Source organism: Thunnus albacares, chromosome 1 (assembly GCF_914725855.1).
Source record: "Thunnus albacares chromosome 1, fThuAlb1.1, whole genome shotgun sequence".
In the NCBI taxonomy this organism is placed as follows: domain Eukaryota; kingdom Metazoa; phylum Chordata; class Actinopteri; order Scombriformes; family Scombridae; genus Thunnus; species Thunnus albacares.
In genome coordinates, this window is record NC_058106.1 from 27,869,203 (window position 1) to 27,884,546 (window position 15,344).

General features: G+C 36.3%; 1 protein-coding gene across 2 annotated transcripts; it reads right to left on the minus strand.

The window, feature by feature from the left end:
• Window positions 1–69: 69 nt before the first annotated feature.
• Window positions 70–11,980, minus strand: wdsub1 (WD repeat, sterile alpha motif and U-box domain containing 1). 2 transcript variants are annotated; one of them, XM_044352691.1, is made up of 13 exons: window positions 11,897–11,980; window positions 10,237–10,648; window positions 8,922–9,109; window positions 8,165–8,251; window positions 7,657–7,750; window positions 6,428–6,461; window positions 6,264–6,304; window positions 3,810–3,916; window positions 3,652–3,669; window positions 3,190–3,216; window positions 2,641–2,820; window positions 1,163–1,297; window positions 70–1,005 (listed from the first exon to the last, which is right to left on the minus strand). In XM_044352691.1, the coding sequence occupies exons 2-13, from the start codon at window positions 10,632–10,634 to the stop codon at window positions 854–856; spliced, it is 1,461 nt and encodes a 486-aa protein (XP_044208626.1). In that variant the 5' UTR covers window positions 10,635–10,648; window positions 11,897–11,980; the 3' UTR covers window positions 70–853. The 2 variants fall into 2 exon arrangements, with proteins under 2 accessions (XP_044208626.1, XP_044208633.1); XM_044352698.1 differs by lacking the exon at window positions 3,652–3,669.
• Between the last annotated feature and the right edge of the window lie 3,364 nt (window positions 11,981–15,344).

Consider the following 15,344-nt stretch of genomic DNA (forward strand, 5'->3'; position numbering starts at 1 on the left):
ACGGAGGTCTATGGCACAGAGGAATATGTTATATCAGACTTTGGATTCACACACAATACTTAGGTAAATATGATCAATTCATTGTTGGTTTGGCTCTGCACATGAGATTTGTTGACAATAAGAAAAATATAGAAAATCACTAGCCATATCCTTTAAACATTTCTTCAGTTAATAGCCTTATTTATACCACCAACAAGTGCGTTCGAATACCCCTGAGCAAATGGTGAATCTGATGAAGATTAAGATTGAAACGTTACTTGTGCACTTTGTAATTAAAATGTTTTTACTGGGAGTGCTTGGTGTTACCGACATCTTGGAACACTTCTTATCTTCATGTGTTCTCTGTCCAGCACTATAATTTTTTGCTATTCGGATTAACAAACCACAACTGTCCATTTCAAATTGATCACTCTCTGCCCTCACACACTGGTTGTACTATGAGCAAAACCACCTAGCGCTAAGGTAAATAAGTCACAGGTGAATGAGATGAGTTGGCAGATTCCAAGGTGACATCTTCAAATGTCTTGTTTTGTCCAATCAACAGTCTGAAATCCTAAGACAATCAGTTTACTATCATGTATGAAACAAAAAAAGCTTAAAATCCTCACATTTGAGAAGCTGCAACCAGCAAATATTTGGCATTTTCCATCGACTAAGCTCTGGTCAAATGCTTAATGCAACTTTACAAATTAGTGCTACTAAAGAAACCTCCACATTGTGCAGAAGCCCTCAAATGGCACAAAATAAGACACACTTGTACTTGAAAAGCTGCAGTATCCCGGTGAGCACTGGATTCTGGTTTCTTTCTACTTTAGAGAAAATAGTTGGGGAATGGTGGGAGCTCTTCAGGATGCTAGTGACTGGTCTTCCACCGACCAATAGCCATCTTCAGGGTGTGATTGGGGGTGAGCAGAGTGGTCAGTAAGGGCAGGTTGGTCATGGGGCTGGAGCGGTTCTTGGTGTTGATCCAGCTCTCGATGGCTTCTCTTTCATACGAATATCCGTCTGTAAAATTAAACAGGCAAATACGAGAACATCCCTTCACGTTAACAACTGGAGCCTGTATTTAATGAGACTGTAACTTATGATGTTATGTCATTATGTGTAAATTGTGCTAAAGGGGAAAAGCTGTGAGTGTGAGCTGTGTCTGATGTTTGCTCACCAGCAGCAATGACCGGCTCCCTCATCAACTCTCTGGTGATTGGACACAAGAACTCATCAGGAATACCCGAACACACCGACTCACTCTTCAGCTCCTCCACCTTCCTCAGGACTTTGCTGCGCAAGCCTACTGACTCTATACAAACACACACACACAAGAAAGACAAACCAATCGTTATGCTGTGTGCTCTCATTAAATAGAAACTGCTGGAGCATCAAATGGAACAATGTGGACCGACCTGAACGCTAACGCATACAATAATGATAATATCGATATCAAGATTCTGGGTGTTTGTTATTCATGTTTAACACTTTTCACTCTTGGATGGCAAATGTGAGCGTGGGTGAGAGTGAACACGCTGGGAGAAGAGCATGTTTGCTGACTGTCTGTCCAAATCAAAGTTAGATACTAAGCAGGCAGTATCACTCGTGTGCATTTTGTTATTTTAGTAATATTTTGGCAGAACCTGACAGCCAGAATTAGCAGCATTTTAAGATTAAATACTTATAAAACTGTTAACTACAGCAGAACAGGCAACACAGCCTCCCTGATAATCTTACCAGTACATTCTGTTTCATTTTATTATGCTGCCTCTTTAGAGAGGACTTATTGATTTCACTCCCACCTTTGAAAAATATGCCTATTTCTCTGTCTTTTATTGCACTGGATAAAATATGTTTGCTACTCGGTTCTGTTCTCTGAGTTAGTTTTGCTAAAAAGGAAGGCTGCATGCTACAAAATACTAAAAAACTGAGATGATGTCAACTCTCACTGTCGCAGCTCTGAAGCTGTGTAAACTGAGGAGTGATTGACAGGGACTGTGGGATGGAAATGACGGCATGGCAATACAACAAACATTTGCTGACAACTACATGACGAATACTGGTCTAGCTGGTAGACTGACATCAACTACGTGACACTCTTATTTTAGCTCTGTGGTTGCAAATCTTGCAGAAAAAAAAAATGCCAAAAATATACCCCAAAATCTGATAAACCAAAATTTCCACAAACACCACTTCAGACAGACTTGGAAAAAACCAAGAAGGCCTAATGATATTAGGTGTAAATCCACTTTATACCTTATGGGAAATACTGTTTTGGGGATTGGGTTATGTAACTGATGAAGTGCTCCAGATTAAAGTCAGAACTGCTGAAGCCTCAAAGCTTAGTGCTTTTTCAGTGCAGCCTAATATTATGTAATCTTGCTGAGTAAAACCCACATCAACATTCATTTACTCCTTCACCCTTACTTTAATTTAATGTGCCACCTTTTATCCATGTAAATAGGTACAAAAACCCTAATCCAAACACGTCCATGTTCATTTGCACAAGAGACCGGGTGTGTAATACCCATAAGACTGGCTTTATACTCTTACATTTTGGACACATGTTTATTAAAAAGCATCAGGACTGTGAGAGAACAAGGGACTGAAGAAGTCTGGACTCGCTGAGCAGAGTGTGATGTATGTCCTCCTCACCTATGTGCAGCTCTGACGCCAGCGTTTCCTTGGTGAGATTGAGCAGCTCGGTCCCATCTATGTTGTTGGCCCTGAATTTGTCCACCAATCCCTCGAGTCCTTCCTCCAGCAGCCACGCTGACACATCCTCCTCTGACCAATCACTGACCAGCAGCTTCGATCGACCTGCTGAGGTTGTTCCTGAGAGGGTGAGTCAAAGCAAGACGGTCGGTCTTTCACAGCTGCGTTGTCTTTTTGAAAATGATCTTCACACAGGACTATCTTGGAATCCTGCTGACTAATTATTGCTTAGAGAGCTGTGGCTTGAATAGCTTGTGTCATTATATTGATGAATGTTGAGAGGTTTCATCGACATTTTCATCAACATAGGATGAAACTAAAATGTGAAAACCAAGTTTAACGCTAGACCAAACTTGGACTTGGCAACAACTTATAGTTTTTTGTGAACATATTGTATGTCTATTTACTAACTTTTTATAGGTACCTCAGTGTAATATCCTTCACAGTAAGGCATGCTTTCTTACAGGTATAAATGAAGAAACTTCCTACCTTCACCTGATGTCAGGGAAGACTCCTCTGAAAAACAGAAAACATAATAAGAAGTCGTGAATGTGTGCAAAGGCAATGCTGTCTGTGAGCAAACTTGTGACTCTTGAGACTGAGGAGTGATTTAGGAAAAGGGATGAAACCAGTTTAACATCTCAACTTTGTATCGAGGTGCAACTCTTCCTGTGGGGCTGCCAAAAGATTTAAGCGACTACTCAAAGCTATAGCCATATTTGACAGAATATACAGTATATACAGCATTTTTAAGTCTGGTTGTGAAGTTTTTTTTGTTTTCAGAGCTGACAAACACAACATCTCACCTGGGAACAAAGACGGGAGATTAAAAACTGGTCTGTGACAACTGGTTGCTATTGTTTACAGTAGTATACATTTGGCTTTATAAAGGTAACTTTTACAATTCTTTCAAGTGTCAAAAACAGATTTGAAGATCAAAAGAAAACTAACCAGGCAGTGACTTCCCATCTTTCAATTGGACGCAAGGTGAAGTAAAGGAGGTAGCCACAAAAAAAAAAAAAAAAAAGGAGAAGACGAAACAAATTGAATTAATCTTCATCAAAATATCGACAATGTTGGAGTGTTGTGTGTGTTTGTGTTGTTCCCACCACGGCTGCTGCATCCGTCCTCCACCCTCCAGATGTTTACGGTCTTATCCATGGATCCTGTAGCAATTAGTGGTGAAGTTGGCGAGAAGGAACATGCTGTCACGTACCTGCAGCAGAGGACAGTCATCACTTGAATGTTGGTTCTGTTAGCAACGAGGCATACCTGATTTCTCTTTATAATAAAAAGAATTTAAAAATATTATAAATATTACAATAAATAATTGTAAAAATTGTGAAAAAGTTTCTAAGCAAATATCATAGCCTTAAAATATATAAATCAAAAACAATTTCAAAACATTGAGCAAAATCACACAAAATCTGTAAAAATAAGTTGTAAGAAGTGATTTTAGAGATTTTGAAGGCATTTCAAGTTGGAAACTGAAGCTCAAACACCCCAAATCTGAGGCCTGGAGCAGCTGGCCGGGTGCTATCTGAAGATCTGAGGCTGCAGTTTGGTGCATGGAGGGTTAAAAGGTGGGAACTACAGACTTAAATATGTAGCAGTGACGGAAATGCTCTGCATCAGAGGGCCAATCCAGTGATGGCTTTCCACATCAAAGGCTATACTAAGATCTAAATAAGGATTAAAATAAAATTTTTGGAAGAATCGAGAAAGTCAAAGGCAACGTTAATGAGGACAATCTCTCCAAAACCTAAGCTGGATTGCTCAGAAACGTTGATCCACAAAAGCTAGTTGGCTTCAAACAGTTTCTAAAAGAGATAGAAATGCACTAACAGGCCTTGAGACACTCTGTTTTGTGGAGGTATGCTGTCAAGTGTTGGGGTTTACTTTTTTTTGGCATTTATCCACTTTCCCTCAACTTGCCTCCCATCTTCTTCCACTTCAGTCACTGATTTTCCAAAATGCCTTTCAATCTGTCGGACTGAAAGGAAGTGAGCTTGCTGCCTTTCAATCACAGGTGGTTGGATGGATGTATAAATAGCTTTTAAGTGTGATCATTCAGCTGGAGCTTATATGTAAATGTATGTGCAGGGGTGTAAGACACGAAGCGGTCCAACCTTTTTCTAAAAATTCCAAAGGCATCTTTTGCAGCCACACTGCATCACAATTGCTTAGGTTGTGGTATGTGGCACAAGTTCTTCTATATACTTGTCCCTGTACAAATAAACATTAAGTCTGTGATATTGCTGCCTTCCTTACAACTGATATCTTGTTGTATACAAGTGGTTGAATGTTGAAGTGAGTCGAGAAGAAGCTTTTGCTCTGAAATATACTGCTCGCAGTTTATATAAGTAAACAAACAGAAGATATTTAAACCTCCTAAAACTTGTCTGGGAATGTTTCACTGTGACATCTCATCATATTTGTCAAGTTATGTGCAAGTAAGTGTTAGCAATGCAAAACATCTTGCAGTGGAGAAGGTTATTAAATAGGAACTTGTACATGTTAGTAATAGAGTCGACCAATACTGGATTTTTGGGGCCAATACCAATATTAGGTTTTAGGTAGTAAAAAAAAGTCAGATATCCATATATATGTGTGTGTGTGTGTGTGTGTGTGTGTGTGTGTGTGTGTTTTGCAATGAGCACTCAAATAAACACTTGTGACAAAGATATGTAATGGACATAGGATATCAGTGCACTAAAACTGTAAACTTCACAGCGAATTTAATAATTATAAATAACTATTAAAAAAAACACACACACACAAATAGAACAATATATATATATATATATAAATATATATTAAGTTTTTTTTAAACTAAAAATATTGGCGCATATCGGACATTTATGCCGATACTTAGGAATTCTGCACAAACGACATCAAGTGGTGGAGAGTACAGCAGTTGTCAATATGAACAAAATTATTATTACGGTAACTATGTAACATTATCTCAATATCCATTTGTCAAGATATGTATTAAAATATTTGAAAATTAATTTTAAGTTGTTTGTGTTTAACCGAAATGAAAACCTAAATATTTATAAAAAAATATATGTTCTTTGGTATCCAGATCTTGTTGAAATGTAACTTATTTTATTTCCCATATATATATATATATATATATATATATATATATATATATATATATATATATATATATATATATATATATATATATATATATATATATATATGCCCTTTCTTGTTCTGTTTTATAATCACTTAAACTCTGAATTGAAGCTTGACATGCTACTTGTTATCTGTCATTTATTTGGAAACTCAATGAAGTTTTGAAAAAAAAAAAAAGAAATGCAAACTTTTAGACGTGAAAACCACAATATCCGATATAAGACTTTTGTCTAGATTCAAAAATGTTAAATGACACATCATATGATCAAATAATATGAGCACTAACTAAACATTAGATCTATATTATGTGACAGGAGGAGATAGAAATGAATGTATTTATTCTGAGAATTGTACAAATTCATGTTTAGATCCAGTAATAAAAACTTGTATGTAGCGATATATAAAACATGAATATTTACCTCTCGTGCTGGTTCAACGTGTAAAGCAAAACTGCGTTTTTCTGCAAAGAAAAAAAACATGAATAAAACAAAACATGAATGTTTAGTCATGAGAGGTGCAGTATTTAACTTGGTTACTAAACGTTTTACTACTAAATAAATGATTATAAAGAAGAGTTACTCACTGCATCATAGACTGTAACCGTTTTGTCAACTGAGCTGAAGGACATAAAAACATAAAATCAGATCCAGTCACTTCTTTGAAAAACAAAGCAATCCATGTCTCCCTCCAGTGGTTCTATTGAAGTACTGCACTTTAATTTACATGTATGTGTCGAGCGTGGCCTAATTAAGAGTCCAGGCAAACAAAAATCTATATTTTACGCCAGTCTCTTGATCCTGAACAGATGAAGACATGGATCTATCACCTCTTGATCTATTTAAGATCAAACAACTGATGTAAAATACGGAACTGGCATTTGGTTATGTAATTGTAGCAATTTCTTGTGAATTTTGATTAGAAATGTCTCTATTAAGCCACCATACTGTTGGTTTTGCATTTTTATCCTATTAAATACAAGGCAATTTCACAAACTGCACTAAGAGAGTTAAGATTTTTCATTAAGGCAGCTATTAAAATAAATTAACAGACATGCATCACTCTGAACATTTTATCTGCTTTTGCTGACATTGTAATTGTGTGACAATACAACTGTGAACAGAGACTCTTCTGCTCTAATAAATTATTAATGTTCAACCAGGCGTAGGAAAGGTTCATGTTGAAGTCATGCTGAAGGTAAACTTTACAGATCGCAGTAAAGTGAAACAGCGGGCTGAGAGTGAGGGTGCTGTTGTGATATTATGCACGAAACAAAAAATACATCAAATTAATCTTTCGATGACTTTCTTGTTAGTTTATTTTTGTCATGTGGTGTTCTGACAATAAATCTCATAAACACAACATTTTTCAGCAGAAGACTCTCAAATTCTAGATGATGGCGCTTCAATAAACATACTATCAATCATTTTCATAAAAGTTACTCAGGAAAATCTCATTACTACTTAACTTACTAAACACAAGTTTTAAGCCTCTGAAAGTTCGTTTTCATGCTGCTCTTTCTTAGATAACAATGGCTGAGTGGAAACTAGGAAATTAATCAAAAAACTTGTATGTAAAGTGTCCATAATCTTCATTTAAGGGGGCAAAACATGCAAAAAATGTTTTAGGCTCTACAGTACATGACTGACAGTACTATGCAGCATGAGCCCTTCATACACTCTACACCACTCCCTGAGCTGTCATCGGGCGTCCAGGAAATATTGCAAAGGTTGCTCTTTGGCAGCCATCTCTAGAATTTTTTGCTTTCTTTTGTGTGTCTTGTGTATTCGTGCTGGCTTAAACTTACGATCTTACCCAGACACAAGCAGCTGCCCGTCTGAGGAGTATGCACACGAGAGGACTGGAGCCGACTGGCTGGTTAATGTGTGGAGAAGCTGCATCTTATAGGCTACGAGAGAGAGAGAAACAACTGATGTCATACACACAAATTAATCAGTTATTCCCACCGACCAGCAAGACATACTTACTGTGCTGCAGGTGAGGCTGTTTCTGTCACCTCGATTCAGGACAAATTTTTAAAACAGCTACATAAATGAAGGGTTGATGTTATGAGGGCTGCAGTCAGATAGTTAATACTGAAACTGCACATCATTCAGACAGCTATTGTACATGTATATTATCCACTGACTGTAACAACACATCGCGTATAACAACATAATAGTCAAATACTGCCTTGTACAGCAGCACTTTACACAGGCACAGTGTGTCTGGGTAAACAGGTTTACAATCTTAGCTCATATCCTTGAGACTTTGTAAATAATGGCAGAGAGAGAGAGAAAGAGAGACATCTTTGGAGATGTACCTCCAGAGCCGAACTTGTTTATTGCCCAGATCTTCAGATGACTGTCTTGCCCGCAGGATGCCAAATGAAACTGCACGACTTGACTGCCTGAAAGACAAAAACAAAATAATATTAGTCCATAATTTAAAATAAATTACAGTCCAACTTTTCAGAAACAACAATCAGTCTTGACATGAGGCTAAACGTCAGTAAAGTGGCAGCGGAATCAGACCAGCCTCTGTTTATTGCAGACACGCTGACAGGATTTGGACAAAACGTCAACATTACACTCACTGACACTGCAGGTCTGGACGCTGCGATGCTACAATTTGCATCTTCCACAAGGGATGACCTGTGGATTTGTCTTGTGAATGTGACTCCATGTAACTAAGATTATGCTGATAAACCAGTGGACCGATAACATTGGCCAAAGTGAGCACTGATATCAGTATAAATGTTGACAAATATGCAAATAAGAAATTGCAGCACTTTGCAGGTTTCATAGGCTGCAGTTTTATGTGTAGCTGATTATTATTTAAACGAATTTAATTTCATGTAAAGTTTACTGTTCAAAAGGTCATCTCCTTTTTACTGTCATTGTTTAACTATAATTGATATATTTTATATATTTACTATCATGACTTTGTGTATACTGTACCTCCGTAAAACTCTTGATTTGAGGGATTCTTGCCAAAAATGTTTATGTTACAAGTTTGTGTTTTAAAAAAAATGTATTAACTAATATATAAATTGAGTTTTATTCTTTTTATTCTCTCACCGCTAAGGATGCTGGGAGCGAAGGCGCAGCAGGTCACCCCCAGGTCGTGGGCATTCTTCTCTGCATGGAGCTGGTTCATGTCCAGATCCCACAGACGCAGGTCTCCATAGGTGGAGCCGGTCACAAACACCTGGCTGCAGGGGCTGAAGGAGCAGGCTACCATCGTCGTGTCGTTCACTGATCCGGTCCTTCACAAACATAATGACCATAGCAGCTGCGTTAACAGCTTTTTCAGTTCAATTCAACTTTATAGTCATCGCTCAAGACATGAATGCTGTCAGGATATTGCAAATATTTTATCATGTAAATGCAAACACTGTGCAAACAGTGCGATGAGTGTTGTGTGCATTGAGGTTTCGGCATGTTTTGTGAAGATATACTGTCATAAAGACTTTCCTGTTGTCTGTAGCTGTATAAAGCAGCAGTTCCCAAACTTTTTTAAACCACACTACAACTTCATAGGAATTTGTCTGTCAAGGAACCCTCATATCTTATTTTTTTCTGTTTTCATATGTTTGAAAAATCATCATAAAATATACTTAATTTCCTTTTCCTTTTCCTTTCCTTTTTTTTAACGCAGCAAAACATTATTAGAAATGCAAAATAAAATAAAAAAAACAATGAAAGGAACAAATCTTGTGGCACCCACTTTAAGTAACAAATTATTTTTATTATTAATTGTTCAATTGTTGAATTTTTTCAATAAATCTATTAATCATTTAGGTTATAAAATGTCCTAAAGCAGAGAAAAATGCCTTTCACACTAAAGTGCCAGTTTCTTCTTTTGTCTAACTAATGCTCTACAACCCAAAGATATTCTATTTAAATTAATATTAAACATAGTAAAGCTGCCATTTTTTTCTTCATAACAATTTCCTTGATAAACTGTTGATTTATTTTCAGTTGATCAATTAATCAACTAATTGTTTTAGTACTAATAAATAGATAAGAAATTTAAAGACATTTGTTTTGAAGACTGTTTTCATGGGTATACACTATTAGCCTACTGGTTAGCCTACGTACTGCAGGGCTCCAACTAACTATTATTTCAGTTATCAATTCATTTGCCCATAATTTTCTCAATGAATTGGTTAATAATTATGTGAGAAAATAGTGAAAAATGTACTTCATATTCTCCGCGAGCCATAGCTGACATATCCACATCATTTGTTTGAGACCCAAAGCATCAACTATTCACTTCTGAGAAGCTTCAAACACTGAATATTTGGCATTATTGCTTTTAACTGATAATCAAAATTAATTTTCTGTCAAATCAACTAATTGTTTGTAGAAAAATGCCATCTATCAACTTTACCTGCGCAGCTGTTTCGAGGGGAAATCCCACAGAGCCAAAGTGCCATCTGACGCACCAGAAACCAGGTGGGCAGAGTCAGGAGAGAGCGCACAGATCCTGACAGGGCTGCGACCAGGATGCTCCAGGACGGCCTCGATCTCGCCCGTGACCATCGACCAGATCACTGTGGTCGCATCTGTGGAACATGAGGCGAGGAACTGTCCACAGGCGCTGAAGCAGCAGCAGTGGACGCTGTAGCCATGTCCTGACAGCGGCGAGAAGGGCAGCTCTGAGAAGTCATGGGTGTTGTATATTCGGAGGGTTTTGTCTCCAGAACACGTTGCAAACAGTTTTGCTGAGAAAGCACACCAGTTGACATCGTCTCGATGGTCTTTTAAAGTGCAAATCAGGGACACCATTTGGAGAGCCGGTCCTGAAGTTAAAATAGAAGGAGCAAGAAAGTTAAACACACAATAGAAAGAGAAATGTTTCACTTAAGTCCAAATATCTGAATTCAGAGGACTGTCTGGTTCACAGAGACATGATATAGAAATATTCTCTCATAGCCAATTTACTTTTTACTCTCTGTTTATTCACACAGCATATGAGGGAAGACTGATATGAGAATCATGGTCGGACAAAGCAAATTCACTTAAGACATCACTTAGGGCTCTTGGAAATGAATAATGAAAGCAAACAGCATTTTATAGTTTTCAATTACATTCATTCGACAGAAGCATTTGTCCAAAGTGACGTACAAATGAGGTATAATCCAAGCTACAGTAGATCCAGGAGAAGTTTTCTTTTCAGACTGCAGTTTTAGTCTTAAGTCTACACTAACACACTCAACATATGAAGCAGTTTAAATGCCAGACTGAAAACAAACCAAACAAAGACATAAAGTCAAATACAAAACAAATTGTCATATTTCCTTATTATGGATACATTTACATAATGACATAATAACATTAAAAACATATGTTAAATTACAGTCACTTTGTTTGTCTTTAATAACTGAATGACTTGTTTTTCATTATTGTGACATGTCCGTGACACATTAAAACCAAATCACATGACAGAAAACAAAACTAAATGATTGTCCTGTGTATGTTCCTTATTTAATTATGAGACAGTAAATGCATACATAAGAAGGGATTTCAAATAACATTGTGTATTGTTTTTCACTTCAGTTTCTTTGTTTGATTTGTTTTTATTAGGCATTTTAAACCTTCCATACAAATAGTCGTCTGTTGGTCATCTAAAGCTAATATTAAAGTAGCACAACAGTCATGTAACGTCAGACTAAAGCTTGTACAGCTGACCATGAAACAAGAAAAAATCCAACATTTATTTCTTCAACATCCATTCCATCCATTTTTTACCCGTAAAATACAATATTTGTTGGGCTGTCACATCACTTTACTGATAGACTACAGAAAAACAACTGTAACAAACATGAGGATACTGTGGATACTGTTGCTACCATACATATGTGTTGCTAACGTTCCAGCTAACAAGACACAGCCACAGCAACTTTCTACTTCACATAATCATGTCAAATATTATTCAGCTGCGAGAAAACAACTGTGACAAAGCAGCTCAGCAATCAAGCACAGAGGGTTAAATGATACGACGACTAAATATTATATTCGCTAGAAGCAACTACAGCAGAGTTTTGTACCTTTTTTTCGTCGCGTTGTCTGTTCAGTTCAACGTTTGTTTACTTCCTCATCGAACAGCTGACTGTGACGTAACGCGGTTTACGTCACCCACTGTCTGATTGGTTGTCTCTAGGGACTTGAGCTGGTTCAGTTAAACATTTAGAAAAAAAGAGACATTATATTTTTTATGATAAGAATGATATTGATTGTAAAAGACTGTTTTGAACCTCTTTATTTTATATGGAAAATATTATATTCACAAATGCAAATAGACTAAAAAGAAACCACACATACAACAATTCAAAATAGAAATCAGACACTATATTGAAACATTATATGGACTGAAGAATAGTAAAGCCATTAAAACAGTAGAACTTTGTTAAACCTTTCCTTTAATGCCTTTGCTGCTTGTTACATGGCAGTGCTATGTATAATGTTTTGTTATATCTCATTTTTTATTGATTTGTATACTTATGCTTTGGCTGAAGAGGATTGCATGGTTTGAACATGATACAATTTTTAAAAAATTAAGACTTGAGGAACTTCTTCTTCGTTGGTTTTTAGAGGTGGTTTGAATCCAAAATGTTGCATCACCACCTTCTACTGGATTGAATATAAGAGTTGATTCTCCTATCTAATCTAAATTATTATATATAAAATAAAATAAGATGAAAATAAAGATAATAAATGAAGTAAATTCTCTAATATAACTTATCTGAAAGCCTCTCTCAACAGCCCCTACACTTCCTCTCCAGTAGTTTCCACAGACGATATCCAAAAACTTTCTTGCTGCATCAACAACTGTCTCTGTTCTCTTGGATTTCCCACCATTAATCATCATGATCAGAAATGCTAAGAACTTAATCTTTTCCTTACAAAAACAATATTCATCATGTTTACTACCTGATTTATTCTCCTTTACTTCCTGAATATTTCCATTCCTAGCTGCTTCCTCATGGCTTAGCCTTCACTTGGACCTGATCCTCATGATTTCCATCTCTTTCTTTCTCTTTGTACAGTCTGCTTGCTCTCCCTCATGACTCATGACTGATATGATCTATGAATACTTTGTCAGGCAGGATTTCTGATTCAAAATGAAACATAACAGATCTGGTTTCACATCCTTCTCCGTCACTCATCCTGATCATTCCAAGACTGTCAACCACTCTGCAGTGGTGGAAAAAATATTCAGATCCTTTACTTAAGTAAAAGTACTAATACAGCAATATAAAAATACTCCATTACAAGTAAAAGTCCTACATGAAAAATCCTACTTAAGTACCAGCATCACTAAAAGTATTAGCAGCAAAATGTACTTTAAAGTATTGCAGTAAAAGTAGTGGTTTGGTCCCTCTGACTGATATATAATTATATATGACATCATTATACTATTAATACTGAAGCATCAGTGTTAGAGCAGCATGTTAATGTTGTAGCAGCTGGAGGTGGAGCTAGTTTGAACTACTTTATATACAGTCAACTAGTGTAGTCCAGTGGTTCCCAACATAGGGGTCAGGCCCCTCTGAAGGGTCACCAGATAAACCTGAGGGGTCGTGAGATGATTAATGGGAGAGGAAAGAAGAAAAAACAAAGTTCTGATACACAAATCTGTTTTCAGTTTTTGGACTTTTTCTCTAATCTTTGATTTTTGGTGAAATATTGGGTCATTTGAACATTTATTGAGATGAAACCATGTGAGAAGTTTAGAAGGAAAAATCACTATTTGGTGGAGCTGTTAACAACTCATAGACATGTGAAATGTGACCCCGACTACACACTGCTTTTTGTAAGATGTCAAAAGTCAAAAAGGTTGGAAACACATGTTAGGACTTTTAACTTTAGCCTCAGATTTCATAGACTTTAAGCAGGTTATAGTGTAATATTTTGTAATTAAAGGACAAGTTCACAATTTTTCAAGTCTGTCTTAAAACACTTTTTATAAAAAACTAATGGGTTTTTCCTTGTGGTGCAATTCATCACTGTGCAGGTTTAATATTTGCATGATTACCCTTGAGTCGTTCATCACCTCCAGATGAATTCATAGATGGAGATTCATCGCTCCATTTCAACATATTGTACTTGCGTGTTCTGACCTAACATGATACGATGCTCCACCTGTGAATCAACCATCTCACCTGAGCAAAGTTACCTTGTTTATAAAGAAGCATGAGACCTTTCACACACTATGTTCAACTTTATGCAGCAGTGGAAAATAACTCAACACAAGTACTGCACTTAAGTAGAATTTTGATCTATTTGTTCTTCTGTGCTTGAGTATTCGTATTTTATTCTACTTTATACTTCAGTGGGAAATATTGTATTTTTTTTTACTCCAAAGCAATTATTTAACAGCTATATTTACTTTTCAGATTTTACAGACAAAACATATGATCAGTTTATAAAATATGATGTGTATAAAGTAATTGAAATTGGCTCCACCTTGACCAACTACAACATTGAAGTGCTGCTTACATGTTAATTTATCAATAATATAATAACTGTTATGGGCCATTCTGCAAAATTTGTACTTTTGATACTTCAGGTACATTTTGTTGCCAGTACTTCTGTACTATTACCGAAGAAAAATTACAAATGCAGGATTTGTACTTGTTATGGAACATGTTTTTGTGTGGTGCTGGTAACCAAATTGTATAAATACTTCTTCCACTGCTGATTTAATGCATGTTAACTGTTATATACTGCACCATTTTATATAGTTGTAACCTTTATTTGCAGATTTATTGTGCTCAATTCCCTTCTTCTGCACTATACTTGGAGGTAGGCTGGTTTGGTGACAAAATGCTGTTTTTAAAATGAGTTTTAACTTTGTCATCCATAGTTTACAATGTATTATTTTGTGAGCTGGTATTACTTCCATAACAACATGAAAACCCATAATATAACAAGAGTAAATAAGCTTAAACTTTCAAATTTATGTTTTTGTAATCCATCCTTACACTCAGCTGGACGTTAAGGTTTTAGATTTTTGTTTTTAGCAAGTCTATGTTAGCAATGCTGGGAAAAGGTATCTGATGGTAACGTATTGGATTGTTAACTGAGACATAACATCTTGACAAACATGCCTTTGTGAACCACTTTACACTTTGTACACTCTAAAAACAAATGTTTTGACTCAACAAAACTAGTCCAACTAGTTTTTTCCACAATATTTAAAAGGAATGTTTAAGTATCATGTTCTTAATTACCATAATTATGAACACAAGTTTTTAAGTGGGAAAAAAAATGTGTCTGTGGCTAAATTTAGATTACACAATGTAGCTAACCGTTACATGTATTAGCAAAATTGAAACATGTTTTTCCTCCCTACTGCACAAATGAAAAGCCCTCTTTTAAACTAAAGGGTAGATTGGCCAGATTACACTGCTAAATATGACTAAATAACAGATTCCATTAAGTTGTGTGTTCGCATTTTTTTTATGTACACAAGTCCACTATTGGTCTTATCAT